Consider the following 24,909-nt stretch of genomic DNA (forward strand, 5'->3'; position numbering starts at 1 on the left):
AGATTTCTTTTCGCTTCTTCACTTTTCTATTTGTTTGTTTGCGTTGTCTAAGAATCTGTTTGTTTGAAATACTTGAAAATTTGATCAGCGATGTCTCTTAAAGTACTGAACAGGTATCTAATTTTAACTTATATTTAGTTTAGCGTTAGAATCGAAATAAAGATTATCTTACATTTGCAATTCACTTAAAAGCCTTGTTTAGGATTAATATTATAATAATAGCGCATATTAATAAATAGATTTAGTAAAAATACGTTTTTTTTAATATTCGTACTTTCATATAATCTAGACACAATATCAAGCACGTACAAGCTTGTAATTAATATTGGTATTTAATTAAAAAGTTCCTTGACATTAAATTCATTAACGGTCCATTTATAATTTTAATTAAATAACATTTCACGAAAAGTCTATCAGCGTTCATTATTGAAGTATACCGATTCTTTTCAAATTAAAGTCGTGTGTTAAACGCATTTTTGAACACACTCAAGCTCGGGATCTATGCGTCCATCTACGCACGTGATAAAATGCACCCAATTTAACCTAAACTTTACATTATCAACCTTAACGCATATGCATAAAGGTCATATATGTTGATACAGTAGAATTGCAACAGTTATTTTATCGTGGTGAAAAATTGTAAGCACGTTTTTTAGATGAGTTTTGTACCGGTATAAAAAGCAGAAGTTGGGTTGGAGGAGTTGCAGTGAGTGTTGGCCCATCATTGAGGAACCATCCGGGGGTTTTGAAAAATGAAATTGGTAATGTTGTAACAGCGTTTAATGGTGTAACTAGTGCCTTAGTTATCTAAGAAAGGGCAGCTTTCTTCACACAGTTATCAATGATAACAATGTCTGCTTTCCAACCGTTCGAGTGACGTATCGTTATAAAATCTTGCATGCTTTGTTGAACTCAAGGAACGCGAGAGGTGGCGGATTCGAGTTCATAAATATGTTCGTTAAATTATATAACCTTCATCTATCGTCTATAAGGCAGTAATTGATGATAATTTTAAATTTCTTTTCTATTTTTTTGGTTCGGTTTTGTATAAAAAGAGTGTTTTTTAGTTTTTGTCGTTATACTTCTTTTGGCGCGTTATGAAAAAATATGAGCGTGAAATTTTAAGATGCGCGCGCATCGCTGTAACACACAAGTGACAGGGTGAAGTTTGGTTCCAAAAGAATTCTGAATTTTGTGACAATCGTTTTTTTTTTGGTTTCTTCGTCCATTATTAGGCCAGGCAAAGGGTTCAAGCCCGTACAGCCAGCCGTATTCGTTATTTAATAATTAATTGTCAAAGCCATCTTTGCAAGATTTTAACAATATCGTTATTTCTACAAACGTAGAATAGCTTGAGCAATAAATAATTTTAAGGATTTTTGCTTTGTTAGGCCAAAGAAGTATAACTTCTTGCGTGCATGAATTAATACACACACACTTTTTTTTAACTACTATTTATTACTTTTATGAAGTATCCTGTATACAACAAATAAATTTCGAATTACTTGTTAAATATAATTGAATATCGCATATCATTACAAGTATCTTATAACCGATCCGATTACATGAATGAGTATCGGTCGATGAACTGCTCAAAGAATTTGGCAGATATTTTATTTGCCTGGGTTCTATTTACCCTCACTGAACTTAAGAGGCGTCATATTCTCATACCAGCTGTGTGATACAATTATATAATACTTAAATAGCGTATCACATTAAAAAGAATACAAAATAAATAGCGACTTGGAACATGCAAATACTTTAAAACAAGTTAACCCAAAAGTAAAAACTTGACAAATAATCACTTTAAGGATGTTTTGGAGGCCTTTTGTGGTCATTTTCATCAGATTCTCTTCACCAATAATACTCTACAAATCTACAAATGCTTGACTTTTTATTGAAATCTAAGAACGCCGTAAATTTTTTAAGAAGAAGACGTTTCAGAAGGGTTACAAGCATTGAAAAGCAGTAACAAACTTTCAAAAAAGTATTTCATAAAATTGTTAATCTCCGTAATTTCTGCAATAAAACAAATACTTTACAAAAACTAAAACATATATTTAGTATTTTCTTTAATTATCGCGAGTGTTACATACACATTTAAATAAAACATGTATTATAGAATTAAAACGCTTGTAATTGTGACTGTATTTTTATATTTCAATTTTGCGAAAAAGCTACACTTATATTATTATTTTAGCTAACCCAACGTGTTGAGACTTTTTCAGATAAAATCCAATCCTATAAAAAGTGTTTTATTTAAGCATACTATATATTCTTGTTATTTATTAGCTGCCTTGCTTAAGTTACTTCTGTAGAGTCGGGGTAAAAGGCAAATAGTATCCATCATGCGAATTTAAACAAATCGTTGTAGTTTGAATAATTACATAATTTACATGTAAGAGGCCTAGTTACACATAAATAGGCCAACTAGCGTATAACTTTCCAAAAAGTTTTTTATTACAAAAAAAAGTATTATATACAGCCATAAAAATGTACTTTTAACATCCTTTTATTATAAATATGCCAATAATTTTATAAAATTACATAAATATTTTTGTTTCCAGATTACGTTCGCCGTTCTAATAGTGACTTGTAATGCTGCTAAATTAGATAGGACATATTTGCCACCATCAGCTGCAAACGCTGGAGGTACATCAGATATCCTAAGCTTACCATTTACGAGGTCAAATAACCAAGGTCTTGGTGGATTACCTGCAGGAAGCTATGAGAATGAGTCCCAAGGAATTGTAGTCGACGCGGCAGTGGGAACACGATCTTCGGATGTTGTTTCTGGTCTTGGGGCGCCCCGGATCTCATACGGGTCCACCGCTTCGAAAGTTGGCGAGGCTGCATTCAGAGATTCTCCCAATAGACCAGAATTAAACACCTACAGCTCAGGAAGACCTGAAAGAATCCAAGCGAGTCGAGATCGCGTCGCCAGCATCGTTAGATATCAAACTGATATTTCTCCAGATTCCTACAATTACGCATTTCAGACAGACAATGGTATTAATGCAGAAGAAGCTGGCGTGTCTATCGATGGTGTAAATAGTGAAGGTGGTTTCTCGTATACTGGTGATGATGGTCAAGTATACAGTGTGACTTATACGGCAGGTAAAGATGGATACAAGCCCATGGGGTCACATCTACCCACACCACCTCCGATCCCTGTGGAAATATTGCAAGCATTGGAACAAAATGCTAAAGACGAGGCTGCTGGATTGGTTGATGATGGTAAGTTACCAATTAATTTGTCTCCGACAACTTAATTTATCGTTTTTTTTTATAATTCAATTAGTATTGTACCTTCAGGACAGCACCAACATCTAAAATATTTTCTTTTATAATTCCTTTTATTTATTTTGTTAAGATCAGTTATGATTAAGAAAAGCTATATCGGCTCACTTTTTTCAATTGATTGATTCAAAATAAAATTAATATACTTATGGTATTATTTTAAAATGAATTTTATTTAATTATTTTAGCAAAAAATCATATATTATGACCTATTTTTTAATTATTATTAACTTAAACTATGCTGAAAATGTCTATTTGATATCCATTGCCGGAATGTTTTTTATGTTAAGTTCTTTTTGAAACAATTCAAAATATTTTAACTGGAATTTTATCGAAATAGTGCATGAAGCTCAGACCAATAAAACCATTGGTCTGGGAAGTACTGTTCTATATTAGGATAGTTTTTTGTAGTGAATCTATATTTTCGTTATGAAATAGATTTTTGATAATTTTAGATATCTATAATATTCAAAAAATTAATTTCTGTACTAAAATAATAAAGAGAAGTTATTAAATGAAAGATTATATATCAAAGTCTATGTATACTATAACAGTTAATCGACTCAAATATATTTAAATAAAACACATTTAAAGGATTATAACTCGTGTAATTGTAACTGATTTTTTACACTAGATTTTGGCGAAAAAGTTAAATTTTTATTATTATTTTAGTTAACCCGATGATTCAAGACCTTTCAGATTTCCTTTCCTCGTTTACAGAGGGACTGTCCCCCTGTCCTTAGACTTTTACACAAAAATCTAATGTAAAACCACACTTACAATTAGACGCGTTTTAATCTTTTAAAAGTGATTTATATGAATGTGTAACACTCTCGTTAATACAAGATTATACAAAACTCAAATAAATACATTGTATTTCATTATTACGACAGCTTAATCATAACAATGGAATTATTTCTTAAGAATACCCGTCACTCAATGTTATATACACCACAAAAATGCAGATTAACAACAGTTACAATAAATTATTTGAAGTTAATCCTCGGAATAAACATTCATGTAATATTTTCTCGGGTTCTTGACCTCCGTTTCGATCACACACGCGGTCGTTCATTGAAATAAATCGCTTTATTACCACGTTCTATCGATTCTCTTAATGGGCTGTTTGATTAATTGTTTCTGAGATCATGGTTAAGTTTGATATAATTAAAAATACGATACATCTCTTATTAATTCTTTTGGCAGCTAATAGACAAAAACTAAGTGGGCATTTTTAATTTATAATCAAATTCAATTTAAACTTCCAATCGAAATATGTAACTGTTTCTCTATAAAGAAGTTATTAGTGAATGAATATAACATATTTTGCTTATAACTATTGCATAGTTCATTGAATTAAAATAGCAAAGCTATTCGCTCTTACTGGAATAGGTCTAAGTAAATATGATGAAGACTGTATCGTGTTGCAAGAGAATATGGGCGGAGGTGATCACTTATATATAAGGTAACCTGTACGGTCGTTTGTCCTGTTCTTTTATAAAAAACACTACTAGCTGTTATTAGGTAATAATGATTGAAAAACTCCACTGGCAAATGGTCAATACTATTGATTCAAAGGGTAGAATATGCGAATTATTTTGCGGAAATCCATAATTATTTTAAATATTATGAATCGATATTAAAGATATAATGTATTAAATATATTTAGTATTGCAATCAAAACATAGTGGATTTAACAATAATATATTAATTAATAGCTTCCTAAATACTGTTAATTCGTTTTCGTGTCTATCAAAACTGTGTGCCCGGAAGTCAGGAGTGAAAATATCATGAAGCCGAGGCTGATAATACTATATACAGTACTTATTTTCTTAAATTGTAGTCGAGTATAAGTAAGTAACTTTGTGTACAATAGTCTCAACAATGGTCTCCTTCGTGATGTATGATATTAATAATAATATAAGCCTTTATTCAGATAGTATCATTTACATATATACTTACAAACTATCCTTAACTATGTATCTATAACTATGTGGTTGTCTATTGACAAAGGCCTCTTACAACTTCTTCCACTCTTTTATCTTTAGCTAACCTATTCCATGTCTTGCGTGCTACCGTCCTAAGTTCGTCTGACCATCTCCTGTATTGTCCCCTCGGTTTCCTTTTTAAGTTTCTGTATGTATGATAATATGTGTTCAACTTGAATTTGAAGCAGGCTTGATCTGAGTCATTTAATCAAAATAAATTTAGTGACCTAACTAAACATAACAACACAGTGATAGCAACGTTTTAGAATATCAAGCCACATAATAAGTTATCTCTGGAGAGTTTTAAGAACTAAACGTTAAACGCTCTGGAAGATTTTATTCTGACTGATCATTGCTCATAAGCGACTCGAGTTGTCTTCACCCGAACGAGCGAAGATATCCGTGCGTGACATCAGACGCTACCACAATCAGTACCCTCAAAACAGAGGGCTTATCACGACTAAAAGTGTTTTCACTTCAAAAATTATTTTCTTTGATTTTTACATTTTGTTAGTAAGATAAGTGTACAATATGATTTTTTTAACGTTTAATATATTAGTTAGTTATAATAATACTAGCTGCCCCGACAGACGTTGTTCTGTAGATAATAAAAAAAATACTGTTTTATAGGAAATTGCCAATAATATTTCAAAACATCGAGAATTATTTCGTAAAAATGCTCCCTGTTGTAATAATGAAATTATTTCACAGCGGAACTGTCAAACCGTGCGTCACTAAATTCTCTCATAGAAAATATGTCCATACAAATAAATATTTATAGGTCCCAAATCGAAATAAAAACTATCCTAAGTTGGACCAAACTGCACTCCATGAAGTAATCCCCATTAAAATCCGTTCAATAGTTTAGGAGTCCATCGCGGACAAACAACGTGTCACGTAATTTATATATATTAAGATTTGTGTCAAAAAAATCTTACAATAGGGTTCAACACAAACATATGTTTTCTTAATTTGAAAATCCATCACGGTTACACTTGAATAAGCCTCCACTTATCATATCATAAAAAAAAACAACTTAGCCGAAATATCCTGCTTCAAAAATCTTGTTGTAAGTAAGGTAAGAGCGAATGTAATATTTTTGTTAAGAAACCTGTATTAAATGTATCAACAATTCATTAAGCTTTTCTTGATACAGGATAAGAGCGCAGTAAAAAGATATAAAAACACTTGAAGTGAATTCAGTGAAAGGCTAGGAATCAAGTTCACCTTGTTATTTAAATGATTATGACTTAAATGCGTGTGGGTTGTGACTAATTCTCAGATGTCAAAAAAAAAGTGTGTGTGTACTTATGTATGCACGCAATAATAAGTTACACTTCTTTGGCCTAACGAAGCAAAAATCATTAAAATTATTTATTCCTCGTGCTATTCTACGTTTTTAGAAAGAACAATTTTGTAAAAATCTTGCAAAGTTGGCTTTGACAATTAATTATTAAATAATGAATACGGCTGTATGAGCTTGAACCCTTAGCCTGTCCTAATAATGGACGAAGAAACCAAAAAAAATAACGAATGACGCAAACGTCATAAAAATTTAAGAACTAACTTCAACCTGTTACTTTTGTGTTACAGTGATGCGCGCGCATCTTAAAATTTCACTCTCATTTTGTTTTCATAACACGCCTAAAGAAGTAGCGCCTAAGAGCTTCAAAAATTAAAAATAAACGATGTTATTGAGGAGAGATTATTGTTTCATTAACGAAGTAAAACTAGTCATGCTGAGCATTTTTTGTTGTACTCTACTTACCAGTCTTCTCACTCTCTTAACACTCTGCTCACCAGTAGGAGGCCCCTTTGCAAAGGATGCCGGCCAGATTATGGCTACCACAACAGCGCCTATTTCTGCCGTGAAGCAGTAATGTGTAAATTGAGTTTGTGCTAATGAAATTACTGGGCAAATGAGACTTAACATCTTACTGATCATCCTGAGCGGCACTGCATTATAAGGCAGGGCGTATTAATTACTATCAGCTGAACCTGCTCGTCTCGTCCATTGTCATAAAAAAACTCGTTTGGGTAAATTAAGGTTAGAGTCGGCTAAGGATACTATATCATTCAGAGCAAAATTTGCGATAATAATTTAAACACAATTATATTTATATATAATGTAAATGTTTAATAATTTATTAATTTAGAACAAAAAACCTTGATGGGGTTTAAAATTCAGTTGTGTAATCATAAGTAAGCACTGTTTTAATGTATAAATTAATGTAAAAATTAATATTTTACCCACTTCAAAAAAGACTTTATCAATATACTTTTATTATTTCTTGCTCGATTTTATCATTGATAAGACTAGAAAAATGGATCATTAGTTTCATTTAAATCTATGTTATATTTTTTTTTTTTACTTTCTGAAGCTACAAACATTTTATTTTATATTCAAGTTATCTTCAGACGAGCAGAGAAATCATTTGGGGTGGACAATAATCCCGCTTGACCATTATATACCTAGAAGTTAAAAAAAACTTACAAACATGTATTAATTAGCGCCTTAATCTATAGTGCAAAGACAAAATTTAATAAGGAAATATTTCTTACCATGCAGATTCTGAAAAAAATGGGGCAAAGTCATCATCCTTCGTATATTACAGTTTAAATTTAAGACAGTGTTACAAAAGGGGTCGATAGTCACGTGCATTCCGTTACATAGATACAAACCAAGCTAGTAAAGCCCTGGCGAGACGAATAAACTCAGGACTAACCACTGACACTGCTCCCCTTCAAAGTAAACGGTCGCTTATTTTATCGAAATTAATTATTATTATATTTTCCTACTAGAAAGACAGAATTAAAAAAATAAATAAAATACCCCAATAACAAACAACATTATTTTAAACAAAATTCGAATTTCAAGTCAAAAGCAGATTATTAGAGATTGAAAAATATTTAAGCCGGATTTTAATTACTGACGCACATGTGATTTTAAACAAATGACAGTTCCTAATTCATCTGACCAAAACGACATCTTATAAAAAAATATGAAATAGACACAAAGAACTGTAAATGAAACAAACCCAAATTTATTATTATTAATATTATGTTTAACCTGAAGTTTAATATTATTAGTTGTTAATAAAAATATTAAGAAAATAAGTCTAAGCCAGAATCTAGAAAATCACGACATGTCTACCATTGCTTAATGTGCATCTTTCATTTTCACCGCTCTAATGAATAAGTTAAATCTTCATTAGAATTCAAAAGCAAATTCGCTAACGTAACAAGATTAGTTTCAAAGCCTATTGTTGTTTAATGGATGTATCACCGTTTGATAAATAGTTTTGTAAGAGACGTTGACAGATGATTGTACAGCTTTCATTTTCTGTTTACAGGCTCATACGATACCAATAAGTACAATGTAGGAGGTGAATACTCCGAGAACTACAATAATGATGCAGTAATAAATAAATTAGCAAATCGACCCACCTCAGTGGCGCAAAGTGGTATCAACCAGGGCATTGAAGTCTCGAGACCCAACATTGGAAACTTTGGATTTAATAAGCAATCGGACAACCAGAAAGTCCCATCAGGAGAACCTGTTCAATTTGTACCTTCAAAACTAAACATTGGAAGCACAGGAACTTATAATCAATTCAACAATCAGTATAGCCCATCTACTTTTACATTTGGAAACTCTGTAGCATCAAAACCAAGTAATTATCAAATAATTGATGAAAATACGAGAGTTACAACACTAAATCAACAAGCTAGTCCAATATCACAAACTGCAAGTTTATTTGATAAAACTCAGATACAAAGCAATAACAATCCCCTAGAATCATATCAATATTTTGGAGCTGGGCAAAATATTAATGCTCATTTAAGTGGTAATGCTGACAACCACAATCAAGAATTTAATAAGCAAACCACTAGTATTCCTCTTTCTCAACAGAAATTACAAAATCAAGTCACATCACCTGGATCTACATTTTTAAGTTCAAAACCAACTTCTTATGAAACATCCATCTCTGGTCAGCCACAAACAGGATCTATTGGAAATAATCAACATGCCATTGGTTTTGCACAGTCCCAAGAAGAAGGAAATCACATCCTCAAACCCCATTTGAACCAATCAGTGCAAACAGACATAACGCAAGCAAGTTTTGGACAATCACTGACCAACGTAGCACAATCATTGAACCATTACAATTCACATGAAGGAAATGGCCTGATAAATAATAACAATAATATTCATAAATTCACGCCATCCACAAATATCGACATTTCAAATGAGCCTAGTGATAATAGTCCAATTAAACCAACTCAATCTTCTCACTTACAAGAACCAACCCGTGATTCTACAAAACACTTTAGTAACATGAAACAATATTTCCAGCCAACTAGTCAAGCTCAAGTTCAAACAACTCAAGATTTACATAATTTTCAAGGTACAGTAAAACCCTCACAACTACCCTTTTTCCAACCAATACCTAGCGATGCTTCCTTGTCTAGCTCCACAAGTTTTTCTCAAATTCAGGGACATCATGGTACATATAACTTTGATCAACACTCAAGACCCTTTAGCTCTTCAAAACTAATTGGACAAAATTACCAAATACCTGTTGATACTTCATCGACAGTTATAGCTTCTACAGACAAGCGCTTATCTGGCATATCATTCATTCAACAGCCAACATCACATTCTGTTACACTAACCGAATCAACTAGCTTCAACTCTCCAAACCAATTTTTTATTACATCAAACAGATTTCCGTCTGCTATTATTCCAGTGACAGGAACACCATTAAACCAAGATAGGCAACCAGAACAAAGTTCAACATTTGCAAAAGAAACCACATCTCCCCAACAACAAAGCCAACCAAATAAAATTGTAGGTACAAATTTTGATCAATCTTCTGTTCTTACCCAAATAACAGGTCAACCCCAAAATTCCCAAAATGAAATATATGAGTACACAAAGCCAATGCAGTCATTTTCAGATACAACTAAACCAGATGACAATCCTGTCTCACAAGATAATAAGGCAACCGTTGTTAGTGAACCAGCCAAACAGAATAACTTTAATACCCAAACAAATAACATGCCGCAGTCAGAACTAACTCCAGGCCAAAATATTGATACCCAAAGGCAACCTATTCTTGACAACAAACCAAATCTATCCAAGCCCACCCCAGGTCAATCGGCATCCCCATCACAGTTCAACACTCGTCCACTTTTCGGATCAACGATACTCGGAAGTGCCTGTTGCAAGAATAAGATTCAAAATACACAAACTCAACTTGAACAGAAGCTAATCTACAATGAAAATCAGGCCTTGAGACCACAGCAAGAAAATACAAATTTATTTAGAGCCCAACCAAATCAAGGTGTTATTGGGGAACAGTTTGACGCAAACAGAAAGCCGCCCAGTTTTGATGCTACAGGATACCATTACTAATGTGCCATAACTTAGAGATAAACCTAGAAATAATAATGACATAATCTGTATTTTTCTCGTGATATTATATAATAAATAATTGGATGTAAAGACTATAAATAAAATATTTTATTATAAGAAGTGTTTTAATACTCCTTACCCTTTCAAACCCTCTCACAACTGTTGTCGGTATAAGCCAAGGTTTTTATGACACATGCTGCCACTTCACTAATTTTTTTTTCCTTTTTGTTAATATATTATAGTCATACTTTGTAGTTATCTACAGCACTTAATACGATCATTCAACGGATTACATTATGTATGTGAATGATATTGAATTATACTAAGCCGTTCCTGATTTCGAGTCGATTAAGGGAGATTTGCTCAGTCAGCATACGTTTATATCGTATTATTCACCTTAAGACGACGCGACGAAATTTCACTTCAAATAAAATCAAAATCACTTTGCCAAAAATGCCACATGTTTATGAATGTCAAGTTTTCTTTCATTTTAACATTTAGCACCACTTCGCAAAAGGTTGAGCCTAAATGAGAAGAAGTGTCAAGAAACTCATTACCAATATTTTAAACCAACATTTACAGCCTCATCGATTTATAAATCTTATGTCGTATCGTCTTAAGCATACACCATTTTTCATATTTATTATTTAAAAGATTAAAAGGCATAAAAGGCATTTATTTTCTCAAAATTGATTCCTTTAGAATTCTTTTTGTTGTCATTTCTAATAACTTCTTGATACTACTACCGATTCGGAAACAAATGGCGCTCTGAGAGAGAAGAAGCGGCGCAAGAAACTCTCCCAGCATTCCTTTTTTGCGCTCTTTTCAATAAAAATATACCTTACTGTACAGTCATTTGTATCGCTATAAAATAATCACAATCTAGTCCCAGGCTGTCCGATCATTTAGATATTCAGCAGTGGAGTAATATGATTTACGACAGAGGCATTTTTTTATAAAACATTTAAATTTATTTATAGATAATGCCTGAACAGTGGCTGGGACTTTATAGAAGTGTATACATTTACCCTTAAAGCTATTATGTATCTTACGAAGCCTACTAGAGAGATTGGTACCTATAATTACTGGGTCACATAAATTGATTGATTACTCGCTTATTCTTTGTATACTCTGATGTGTGAGCCCTTTTAACACGGGTATTGTAGAATAATAACTCACAAACTTTCCTTCATTCATTTATTATTCAGTTGCTATTATATATAACTACTATGCTATATTAATTTGAATTGTATTAAATATTTGGCGGAAGGCCGACCGTTATCCCTTCAACTTGTGATCTGGCCAGTTCGATTGTTTATTTTTTGAATCATTGCAGCCAACAGTATAAAATGAGAACTCATATACGAATAAGAAATCCTTGCTACAATACATAAATTTTAATGTAATATATAAAATTCTCGTGTCCCGGTGTTTGTTACCAAACTCCTCCGAAACGGCTGAACCGATTTGTATGCATATGCGTAAATATATTTTTTTTGACAATTTTTTTTATGTTTATTTTATTATGATTCAGCATTTACATACTTAATAATAAATAATTAATAACTTAAAATTTTTGCCCTTCTACAATCTACAACTATTTTGTATTCTTATATTATTCTGTTCCATCCACAAATCCGCTATGGGGTTGCAAGATGGCAATCGAATACAATAAGGTCTGAGAATCAGTTGCATCTATTTTTATACCCCAAAAATTTTATATATTGATTTTTTTTATTACTTTAAATGGCAATACAACGTTTGCTTGGTCCGCTGGTATTTTTATGTTTATTACGTTGAACATGTATATTTCAATCCAAACGATAACGCATCCTATAAGTCTGGATAAAATAATAAAATGACACTGTATATCTGTTGCATTTTCTTTGTAGAGGTATAAACATAAATTAGATTTAAGAGAATAGCTTGTTAATCGAAGGTTAAGTATATAAGGAAGCGCTTAAGTTGAGTTAAAACACTTCTGCCGTTTCCTTGACCTGAATGAATAAAGTGATTTAAAATTGATTTGATTTGAAGGGCTTAGTTGTTGTAGCTCTTAATTGGCAGAATACATTTCTACAAACAGACATACGATCTGATGTTAACTTATTATTGCTCAATTAAACAGAATACGCAATCACACAACACTTCCCTTAAAGCCTCGCCTAGTATCGGAATACTGGGTCTCGAAATCTCGAGCGATTGGCCAATTTCATGGCCATCTGGAGGGCAAAGCCAAATTGGCTTCGATGAAGCTGGGCGTCATCAATAGAGCACGGCAATACTTCAAGCCGGTCTACATTCTAGCGCTCTACAAAGCGCAGGTCCGGCCACACTACAACGCTGTGGAATGAGCTTCCTTGTGCGGTGTTTCCGGGACGATACGACATGGGTACCTTCAAAAAAAGCGCGTACACCTTCCTTAAAGGCCGGCAACGCTCTTGTGATTCTGAAAAATCAGAGGATAAAAATATATTATTAAGCCGGATTATGGTCGCAATTTGGGTACACGGTGCCCGAGATGCTGGCAAGTATTCTCTTTCATTGGTCAAACTTTTAATCTGACAGAGGATAATCCACTACCAGCAATCAAACCCTTCCAGTTTGAATCGGTTCGAAGTAATATTGCACAGAAAACAATCAATTTATTTAAATTATTCATAGTCTAATTTACTTTTTTCTATTTTTACTTCTTCATTGAGTTAAATATAAGTAATTTACGTTACAAGTAATCAATAACTTCGCATAAGTTACAGTCAACGAAAAGGTTAATGTGCGAATCATTGGTTGTATGATTTATTAGTTTATTCATTGATACGCGATATATGATGTTAATTACATCTTTTTATCTCGGCTCCGAGCTAAGATGAATTTTAAGGATTATTTACTAGTTTTCAACTCCAGACAATAGACACAATAATAATATGCTGGTAAATGCTACAACTCTTTTTCATTATACTTTACGTATTACGTCACTTTTTTTTTTCGGATTGACACGAGAGTGGGTCAGGGATTGGAAATAATACTCCGCTTATAGGAATGAGGCTTTATTTGCGTTCACTTTTTCTGAACTTGCACTTCGCCGGTTTGCCGCTGTTCCTCTTGTGGGCGGCGGTACCTTCAACGCGTCTTCTTCTTGTAACACTTCCACTTTTTACTACTCCTTCTTTTCTTCTTCTTCTTCTTTACACTTTCGAGTCAGAACTAGAACTGCCGTAGGCCACGCTTAGTACGGCTTATATACCCCCGGAACTGTTCTATTTTCAAAATGATTCTCCCATTCCATCTTTAAATTCAAATTGTACTAGAAAATTCTTTTGACTATTTTTATCCTGCTTACACATTTTCCATCCCTTTTTTTCTGTTCGATTTGATCCTGAACTTACTAGAAATTTCCATTAACTTTACAAAAAAATCCATACACTGGTAGGTGTATCGAACCCGGTTCTACAGCGTCTAAACTAAACACTTTTACGCCAAACCTACAAGTATTGCTGACGGATCTGTTGAAATTATCAATGTGTTGAAGTTTGACAACTCTCGTCAGGTACGTTGCTGCACGATATGACGTTTGACAACTCTTGTCATATACGTCGAAGCGTTGGTACGCGACAGTATTCAAGTTGAACAAATATATCTCTACACAATTATTTACGGGATCACATATCAGAATACTTATTAAGTATGCAAAATTTGAAAATGTCATGAGAATCTCAGGAAAATATCTGCCAAATGCGAGTTGGACTCTCCCATGAAGGGTTCCGTAGCAGCAAGTAACAGAATATAAAAGTTCTTGTAGTTCGTTGTAACTTTGATCGATGTTTTAATAACAGTGTCACTTTTTTAAATTAAGTTATTGATTTACGACGTATTAAAAAAAACTTCTTACTAGATCTCGTTCAAGCCAATTTTTGATGTAAGTTTGCATGGTAATGTACATCATATTTTTTTTTTAGTTTTATCATTCTCTTATTTTAGAATTTACCGGGGGGATGGGGGTACATTTTACCACTTTGGAAGTGTCTCCGCCATTTGGCTACGGAACCCTAAAAATGCTGGGAATGGCAATGGGTAATACTAAAAATGTTATAATAATTTTTTTGAATCACTCATTGATTGTTTCCCTAAATATCTGGGCTACTATAGCGAGGAATAGGGTGAGCGATTCCAACACCATTAATTATATGGAAATAAGTTATACCGGTCGTTGGAATTTTACTATGATGGCGGACTTTTGTTGGATTTTGTACGGAGACGAAGCAAAAACTCATAAAAGTAATCAACAAAACGTAGTTTCTTTGTCAAAAAACAACTTTGTTAAATTATTTTGTTTAACTGTATTATTGTTATAACATCTATAAATACATAAAATTCACATGTCATGGTGTTAAACATTGAACTCCTCCGAAACGGCCGACCGATTCTCATGAAATGTTGAGTGCATATTGGGTAGGTCTGAGAATCGGACAACATCTATTTTTTATCCCTCTAAATGTTAAGGGTGGCCACAGGATTTATTTTTTAATTTTTTTGACATTTTTTTTTAAATTTGTTCGATTATGAGTTAGCAGTAAAAAATACATACAACTTCAAATTTTCACCCATGTACGATCAACAGTTACTTTTGTATCGAGATTTTAATATCGGCAATACAACGTTTGCTGGTTCAGCTAGTAACATTATAATATTAAGAACATAAGATTGTTACTAGCTCTTTAAAAATGTAGATGCGATTTTATTGACGTCATGAAATGGTTAATTGTTAATTTGGCAATTTAAAATGGTAGCCCATATTTGGTTACTCTCTTTTATTTAACAAAAACTTTCGAAACTATTAATTTCCCAGACCTATGTAATTTTTCCCTATGCCAATAGAAGTATTACTTCATTAACTAAATACCCGTTACCGGGACCCACCCGGTGTGAAAGAGCTGAGTTGCAGATATTATAACTATTAAATAATTAATAATAATAAAATAGTTTTAACTAAGATACATTTTAGTGTTGTTTGTAATCAAAGATTTGTGAATTAAAAAATACTTTTTATGAGCGTCCAAACGTTCTCGCGCCTAAAGGTTTTTTTATTTCATAAACGAAGAAGGCGAGAGGCTCATGTCCGCAACACCAGGGATGATAAAAATAACATTCATAATCATAATCATTATTATGAAGTAAGTTGCCGGCCTTTAAGTTATGTTCTAATCTTGAAGGTCCCCAAGTTGTATCTGTTCGGGAAAGTAAGTAATAACAATATTAATGAAATTAAATAATGAAAGTATTACTTGACCCTATACCTTTACTTAGTTATAGTGTTTCCGAATTGAAACACCTACTGAACTCGATTCTCTCTTGAGGTTTTTTTTTTAGAATAATCACTACTTTTTCTTTTTTGACTTACACGATGATGATGACATTTTGAGAATTTGTCAAAACGTTTGAGTGATTTTAGTGCATCATACTTTACACACATTGTATAAAACATAATTTAAAATGCTGGAGCTTTCAATATATACCAGTGGGTGGCTCCTTTGCACAGGATGCCGGGTAGATTATGGGTATCCACAACGGCGCCTGTTTCTGCCGTGAAGCAGTAATGTGTAAGTATTATTGTGTTTTGTTTTTCTGTCTGAAAGGTGCCGTAGCTAGTGAAGTTTCTGGTCAAATAAGACTTAACATCTTATGTCTCAAGGTGACGAGTGCAATTGTAGTGTCGATCAGCTTTTTTGGGATTTTTAAGAATCCTGAGCGGCACTATATTGTAATCCTGCTTGTCTTGTCCCTTATTGTCATAAAAAATACGTTTAAAATAGTGGTAATGAGTTTCTTGCCAGTTCTTCTAATTAAAGCTCAACTTTATTTTTCTTTAACTAACAGTTTCTTGGTGTGTGTAGATCCGTGTTAGTAAATAAATTTATAATGTCTCACGAAAGTCTTAATAATTTAAAAGCTCAGCTTTTCCAAAGTGGCGGTAAAATGTTTGACATTCATAAATATCATTTTGCCTAAGTGAATAAAAGATTTTTCTTTCTTTCTTTCAAATGAAGCCAAAGCACGTACACTCAGCTAAAAGCAACACTTGGTGCTGACTTGAGAGTTGAACAAAGCATACAAGATTTTATCAACGATACGTCACTCGAACAGTTGGCTCAGTTGGAAAGAGCGCTTGCACGGAGCTCGAGAGGTCGCGCGTTCGAGTCCCGCATCGTTCATAGAATTTGGTTTTCCAACTTTATCTGTGTAATTAATCCCAGAAGTGACGGTTATCACTTTGAAAAAACATAACAAATTGTTTACATTTGCAAGAGTGACATCTCAAGTCAATTTCCTAATATGCAAATATTGGGATTGAGCAGGTTATCAACTGTAAAGATCCTATAGATGAAGCAACAGCCGGAGAGTTGAACTAAGCATACAAGATTCTATCAACGATTCGTCACCCGAACGGTCGACTCAGTTTGAAAGAGCGCTCGCACGGAACGCGAGAGGTCGCATATTCGAGTCCCGCAGCGTTCATAAAATTTTGTTTTCTAATTTTATTTGTGTAACACTTGGTGCTGCAAGAGAATGTTACTGGCGGTGATCACTTAACAGCACATGACCGTACACTCGCTTATTCTCCTATTTCATAAAAAAGGATTTTCTTTAATCCAGGATTTCTAACTAAATATATTTAAGTATCTCAAAACAGTAATAAAGGTAATCTTATACAATGCAGTTCTCAGGTCATTCTGCCCACTCAACGATTTGTCATAAAACATATAAATTATCATAACATAATGTAACGTATTCAATCTTAGCACAAAAGACCTTGTTCCATAGCTTTGATAAATGAACTGGTAGGTATCAGTCAGTCAAAGTAAACATTAAAAGCTCACAATTAAAATATTCACTTCAAATTATTACAGAATTACTTGGAATTTTTTTGACGTTTACAATGAAGTTGCAAATGCGTTTTGCCTCGCACAGCCAGTTTATACCAGTGGGAGGCTCCTTTGCACAGAATGCCGGCTAGATTATAGGTACCACAACGGCGCCTGGTTCAGCCGTGAAGCAGTAATGTGTAAGCATTACTGTGTTTCGGTGTGAAGGGCGCCGTAGCTAGTGAAATTACTGGGCAAATGAGAGTTTACATCTCATGTCTCAAGGTGATGAGCGCAGTTGTAGTGCCGCTCATAATTTTTGGGGTTATTCAAGTATCCTGAGCGGTACTGCATTGTAATGGGCAGGGCGTATCAATTACCTTCAGCTGAACGTCCTGCTCATCTCGTCCCTTATTTTCATAAAAAAGCCACTTTGTGGAATCAATTACCGTACCTAAAATTTGTTATTTTTTAAAGTGGTAACCCTGGCTTCTGCGAATAATTAAACAAACGAAATTTAAAAACAATATTTACGAACGATGCGGTACCGCAACCAATCGCGCTCCGTGCAAGCGCTCTTCCACTGAGCCAACCGTTTGAGTGACATAAAGTTTATAAATCTGAACGTCTTTATTCAACTTTCAGGTTGTGGCTTCATCATCATCATCGCGGGTTCGAGTCACGCATCGTTCATAAATTTTGATTTTAAATCTCGTTTGTGTACCTTACCTTACCATAGCTGCAGTATTTACTAAGCCATGTGATTTAGGGAACTAGATATATATAAGTGTACTCCCACCTTAAAGGCCGGCAACGCATCTCTTGACACCTGTTATTTCAGATGTCCATGGACGGCTTCCACACCACTCCGCCTTGCCCATTTACCTCTTTGCTTAAAGTAAAGAAAAATAATCTTTCTGGGATCTTGCAGTACAACTTGCTTAGTAATCATAGATTCTAGAAAATTTTCGATTTTATGCCTAAGTACATATTATTATCATTTTCAAAAGTATTAATGAGTGGCATAAGTTATTATCTTAATTTCTTTTAATTATCTTACGAGCTTAGTTATAAATAGCTTCAGAAGTGGGATATTCACTCTCTTCTGTAGCACATAGATAGATATATACAGCATTGCCTCATATTTATACACGTACATCCCTATTAATATTATATATGTAAATGTAAGTTTGTTTGTTACACTTGTAGGCCGGAGCTACTGAACCGATTATGATGAAATTTGGTACAGCGTTAGACTAGAGCTTGGGAAAGGACATAGGCTACATTTTATCCCGGAAAAAATCTATGATTCCCACGGGATTTGTGAAAAACTGAAAGTCACGTCGATGAGACAGCTCATCGTGTAGTTACAGAACTATACCAATAGTATGTTTAGTTTGCCATATCAATCTTCCTCGAAATAAGATTCATATAATATGTTGGGAATGGGAGCGAAAACTAGGAACTCTAATAGGACATGAGATAAACTACAATTTCAAAACTAAAAACCCTTTATCTACGCGGACGAAGTCGTGGCTTGAATGCAGAAGACCTATAGAAAAATGAGTCCCTACCTATAATTTACCATCACAAGAATTTTATTCATTGTTTCACGTATCTTCTGAGGGCACCTACCTTGTGTAAGCACAGTAAACTTGACTTCTGACCTATTATGACAATAACTTTAATGCAATTGACGAACCATTAAAAACTATCAAAATATTAATAGTCCTAAGTTCGCGGTCACGCACACATACACACACGTAAGCGTATCAATGTTCATAGATCTAAAAAAGAATAAGATGGAGCCATACAACTTCGAATACTATTAATTATTTTAAGGGATTGTAAAACGTGTGTAATTGTAACTTTGTTTTTACATTAGATTTTTGGATTTAAGTAACATATTTATTATTATTGTAGTCAACCCGACGTTTCAAGACCTTTCCAGATCTCGTTTTCACAAACCCACAACTATTCATACCAAAAAAGAAGAGGCAGCAAATGGAGAGGCAGAGGCAGCAGGAAGCAAATATCACCTACGTGGCAACAAATGGCGCTAAACTTCATAATGACAACTATGATAAATACTAACATGACTCATTTCAGATGCAGTCCCTCTGAAAGCAAGATCTGGAAAGGTATTGAAACATCGGGTTAACTAAAATAATAATAAAAATGTAACTTTTACGCATAAATCTAATTTAAAAAGAAGGTTACAATTACACGGTTGTTTTATTTAAATGTGTAACACTCGCATTAATCACATAAAAAACTATAGCTTAGGCTATTTCAAAATATCATCTGATGGCCACTGCATGGCCAGAGAAAAATATTATGTATCAAATACAAAATAAAAAAAGAGCCCATGTAATCATGTACAGTTACTAGAAGAAAATAAATAAAAAATAGTTATATAAGATTCATAGAAATTGCATTGCTTAGAGACGTCGCTTCATTTTGTGTCTTCTACCGCATATATCACGGGGAATGTTCCGAAAAGCTGTTAGACCTTTATTTTTTTTTTTATGAAAGTAAGGGTCGAGACGAGCAGGACGTTCAGCTGATGGTAATTGATACCCATTACAATGCAATTCCGCACAGGATTCTTGAAAAACTCAAAAATTCTGAGTGGCACTACAATTGCGCTCGTCACCTTGAGACATAAGATGTTAAGTCTCATTTGCCCAGAAATTTCACTAGCTATGGCGCCCTTCTGACCGAAACTCAGAAATGTTTACACATAACTGCTTCACAGCAGAAATAGGCGCCGTAGTGGTATAACCCATAATCTAGCCGGCTTCCTGTGCAAAGGAGCCTCCCACTGGTATATTTATTACTCCATCATCTGGGTGTGTGACGTTTCTTTACAATGCGGTTTCTAAGGAACTTCCTTCCACATATAACCCAGCTGTGGAATGAGCTTCCTTGTACGGTGTTTCCAGGACTATTTTTACGTTTCCAGAGTGTAAACTTTCCTGTAAGACCAGCAACGCTCATGTGATTCGTTTGGTATTGCAAATGTTTGTGTGCGGCGGTGATCACCTAAAATCAGGTGACCCATGTGCTCGTTTGTCCTACGCTTACATTAAAAAAATACTATATTTAATAAAATTGTTATAAAAACACAATATTTTTTGTTTTTATTGCACAAAAACAAAAAAACACGAAGCAAATTCAAGCATACATTGTTCTACAGTTGACAGTACGACCATGCAAGTTTCCCTCGGGGAATCGTAGACCAGATATTGAGGAGGTCGAGATATGGGGTGATTGCTTAATTGAACCACCTGAAGACTATCTTATATAAATTTTCTCCATAACATTGACCGTAATGCCGCAAGCGGTGATCATAATATTATATTTTATCATCAAGTAATTCGTACGATCGTCACTCTTTCTCTTCCAAACTACAACTGTTAAACAATTTTTATTTTTTTTAAAGTGATAACCCTCACTTCTGGAATTAATTTCACAAATGAAATCAGCCAACCTAAATTAATAACCCAAACCTGAGGGTTGAATGAGACATACAAGATTTATCAACGATACGTCACTCAAGCGGTTGGCTAAGTGGAAATAGCGCTCGCACGGAACGTGAGAGAGTGAGTTCGAATCCCGCATCATTAATAAATTTTGTTTTCAAATTTTATTTGTTAATGTGTACATAAGTAGTCAACGTTCAAGTTTTGTTACAGCTACAAGCTACAGTCTCGATTTTGCATTGTTAAAATTCATTTAGAACAGGACCATTATAATCCTTAGATTGCAATTCTTACATAATTACTAACATTGCATTAGCACAATAATATTGTTTGTTGCAATAATATTAAAATGCGATGTCGTGCAACTCATCTATAACAAACGTACACGCACAAACATAATCTATTTTCCCTTCTCGCACTCATCATTAGTAAGAGGTAGCTGGTTCAAATACAGTCCACTTGTTTATTTATATTATTCATTTAAAAATTTGAAAAATATAATTTCAAATTGTTTAATTGGTCACGGACTAGTAAACAAAAACTCCGCGCTGTGATATTAGCAAGTGAAGCACCTTTATGCTAGTGTGTGTGCGGTTACGGGGTATACCAGTTACACAATTTTTTCTCCCTTAAATAATCATATATCCACAAATACTTTTATATTATTGTTTTTACACTTTTTCACAACGCACGACGGTATTTTTAAAATATTTTATTGCAACGGAAACACATCTGTCACAGACGATGGCAAATCTCATAATGGCGGTCGATCAGCTTGTTTTGGTGCCTAACTGTTATGTACCTAACATAACAGTGAGGCACCACGGAGTCCTTATTTTTTACTCGCCCGTGAATTTGATATAGTGTTTAGTGTGTTACACGTTGCAAAATATTTCATTGTTTTATTTTTATGAAAAAAAGGTACGAGACGAGTTGGAAATTCAGTTGAAAGTAATTCATACGCCCTGATCATTACAATGCAGTGCCGCTCAGGATTCTTGAAAAACCCACAAAATTCTTAGTGGCACTACAATTGCGCTCGTTACCTTGAGACATAAGATGTTAAGTCTTATTTGTCCAGTAATTTCAGAAACGCAGTAATATTTACACATTACTGCTTCATGGCAGAAATAGGCGCCGTTGCGGTACCCATAATCTAGCCGGCATCCTGTGCAAAGGAGCCATTGTCGCGTGGAATATTGTTTTTTCGGATATTCCGTGAGTATATTTCCCGTAAATGACATATCTATGGGTATGTATATTGTATGCATATCATTCCGTGAGATACTATCACAGTTGTATGTTGAAATACGCACTGCGCAGCGCTATCTATAATTATAAAGTGTTTACATTGATGCTCACGATCTCGTGGCCGGCGCGACCTGCCGCGTCCGTCTGACAGAATGAATATTCTGACACAAGTCGCAACCATCACGAGCCGAACACTCAACACACGATCCTTTGAAGTCATTATGGACGGTTTAACACCTTTCATATTTTTTTTATTAAATATATCCATTCACTTAGACGACCCATAAAGCCGAATGGTTAGTTTTTAGTAGGAATATTCTTTTCACCGAGTAGAGGTCACCTAAGAACGGATTTTACGAAATTCCACCCCTAAGAGGGGTTGCGGGGGCGTTAATTAAAATACTTTATATGGCAAAACAACGTTTGCTGGGTCAGATAGTTATTTATAATTACAAGCTAAATATAGTTTTATAACAGAAACTTTTGGCTAGTAAAAGTAAAGTCAAAATCATTCCAGCCGTTTCTGTAATTTGCCGGAATAAATAGCCAGAAAAATGGTATTTTTTTTTAATATTTTGTAACTAACTAAATTTTTTTAAGTTAGATATGAGAATTTCTATCATGCCCAGCTACAGTATGAGACCCATGACTCTGTCCTAATAACCTTTGACTCCAATGCGTTGATGGTGCTTTTATTAATCCATTTTGAAAAAAAATAAAGGCCTTATATGCCTTAAGCAGCAATTCAAATTTAAATTCAAATATTTTTATTCAAAATAGGATTTAAAATCACTTATTGAACGTCAAAAACTACCACCCATTCGAAAGAGACTGCCTCAGATCTGAGAAGAATGGGCGCAAGAAACTCAGCGGGCTTTTTTTTTATATAAAATATGGATTACAATGTAATATCGTACAATAAACATTAATAATTAAAGAGCCTGAGGGTGTTCGCTTTAATCCCAGTCCGTGGTGTCATTAAGAAAATCGTTTATGCTATAATAACCTTTCCCACACAAACGTTTTTTAACAATTCTTTTAAATTTCGTAACACATTTGTTTTGTACATTTTCTGGGATCATATTGTAGAAGCATATACATCGCCCAACAAAAGACTTACTAACTCGACCCAACCGAGTAGTAGGTATAACAAGTTTATGTTTGTCACAGTTTCTAGAAAATTCCTCAATGTGCTTATGAACATACAAAACATTATCAAATATGTATTGAGAAGCAACAGTCAAAATGTTTATTTCTTTAAATTTTTCTCTTAATGATTCTTTAGGACCTAGGTTATAAATCGCGCGAATAGCCCTCTTCTGCAGCACAAAGATAGTACTAATATCGGCCGCACTGCCCCATAACAATATACCATAGGACATAATACTATGAAAATAACTAAAGTATACTAGTCTCGCCGTATCTATGTCAGTTAACCGTCTGATTTTCTTAACCGCATATGCTGCAGAACTAAGCCTATTCGCCAATCCTTCAATATGGGGGCCCCACTGCAATTTGAAATCAAGAGTAATGCCAAGAAATATAGCAGATTCCACTGGTTTTACCACCTCTCCATTTAATAAAATATTCGCATCTACATTTTTGACATTGGGCGCGGTGAATTTAATATATTTGGTTTAATGATTATTTAACACTAAGTTATTGGCGCTAAACCAGTACACGATATCAGATAGAGCATTGTTTACTTCGTCATATAAAACTTGGCTTCGTTTCACTTTGAATATAAGTGAAGTGTCATCCGCAAACAATACCACCTTGTGTTTTTTTTCTACAAGCAGTTCCTGCCAAGTAGTTCCAAGTAATGCTGAGGGACTTGGAGAGAGCGTATTTGGACTTACGCTAACACAACAGCAATGATTAGCAGCCTAGCGAAATTTTCTAAGAAAAAGAAAACTTAGTCAAACAGCTCTTCGCAACACTCCCCGTAGTAAATACGGTAGAAGACACAAAGTGAAGCGACGTCTCCATGCATCGCCAAGTGATCCAGGTGTTTACAGAGCACTGGATCTCCCACAATTCACGCAGCTCTACGTTGCACGCGTTGAAATCGTTCGAGCTGATACTGGGGTGCACCGGACCCGAGATGACATTCTCAATATGCGGCCGGACCAGCGCTTTATAGAGCGCTAGAATGTGGGCCGGCTTGAAGTATTGCCGTGCTCTATTAATGACATCCAGCATCTATACAGCCAATTCGGCTTTGCTTCCAAATGGCCGCGGAATTGGCAATCGCTCGAGATTCCAAGACCCAGAATTTCGATACTAGGCGAGACCATAAGGGAAATGTTGTTGAATGAAATTTTATGGCTTTTACTAATTGCTTTTGAAAAGCTCTTTACAAGTTTATTTCAGTTAGTTAGTTAGTTAGTTGGCTAATTGACGAGTAAATTTATATTATTTTTTAATTATGAGAACCTTTATTTTCTGTGTAACCAAATCACACTAATTATAATTTATGTAAAGAATCGAGAGACAAATTATGCATACATAAAAGAGCATTATAGCTTCTTCAAGTTAAAAGGTGAATACCTAAACAGAAATTATGTGAAGTAGTAAAAACATCTTAAAATGGAGATTCTTCTCCC

The 24,909-nt window shown here is 34.2% G+C and overlaps 1 protein-coding gene across 1 annotated transcript; it reads left to right on the forward strand.

The window, feature by feature from the left end:
• Positions 1-711: 711 nt before the first annotated feature.
• LOC126972057 (GATA zinc finger domain-containing protein 14-like) lies at positions 712-10,814 on the forward strand. The gene is made up of 3 exons (XM_050818635.1): positions 712-761; positions 2,568-3,237; positions 8,642-10,814. Exons 1-3 carry the CDS (start codon positions 753-755, stop codon positions 10,705-10,707), a joined length of 2,745 nt encoding a protein of 914 aa, XP_050674592.1. The 5' UTR covers positions 712-752; the 3' UTR covers positions 10,708-10,814.
• The last annotated feature ends 14,095 nt before the right edge of the window (positions 10,815-24,909 follow it).

Source organism: Leptidea sinapis, chromosome 25 (genome assembly GCF_905404315.1).
Source record: "Leptidea sinapis chromosome 25, ilLepSina1.1, whole genome shotgun sequence".
In the NCBI taxonomy this organism is placed as follows: Eukaryota; Metazoa; Arthropoda; class Insecta; order Lepidoptera; family Pieridae; genus Leptidea; species Leptidea sinapis.

Coding starts and splice junctions, on each gene's coding strand:
- LOC126972057 (XM_050818635.1), top strand. Junction 3,238..8,641: donor TGCTGGATTGGTTGATGATG/GTAAGTTACCAA, acceptor TTCTGTTTACAG/GCTCATACGATACCAATAAG.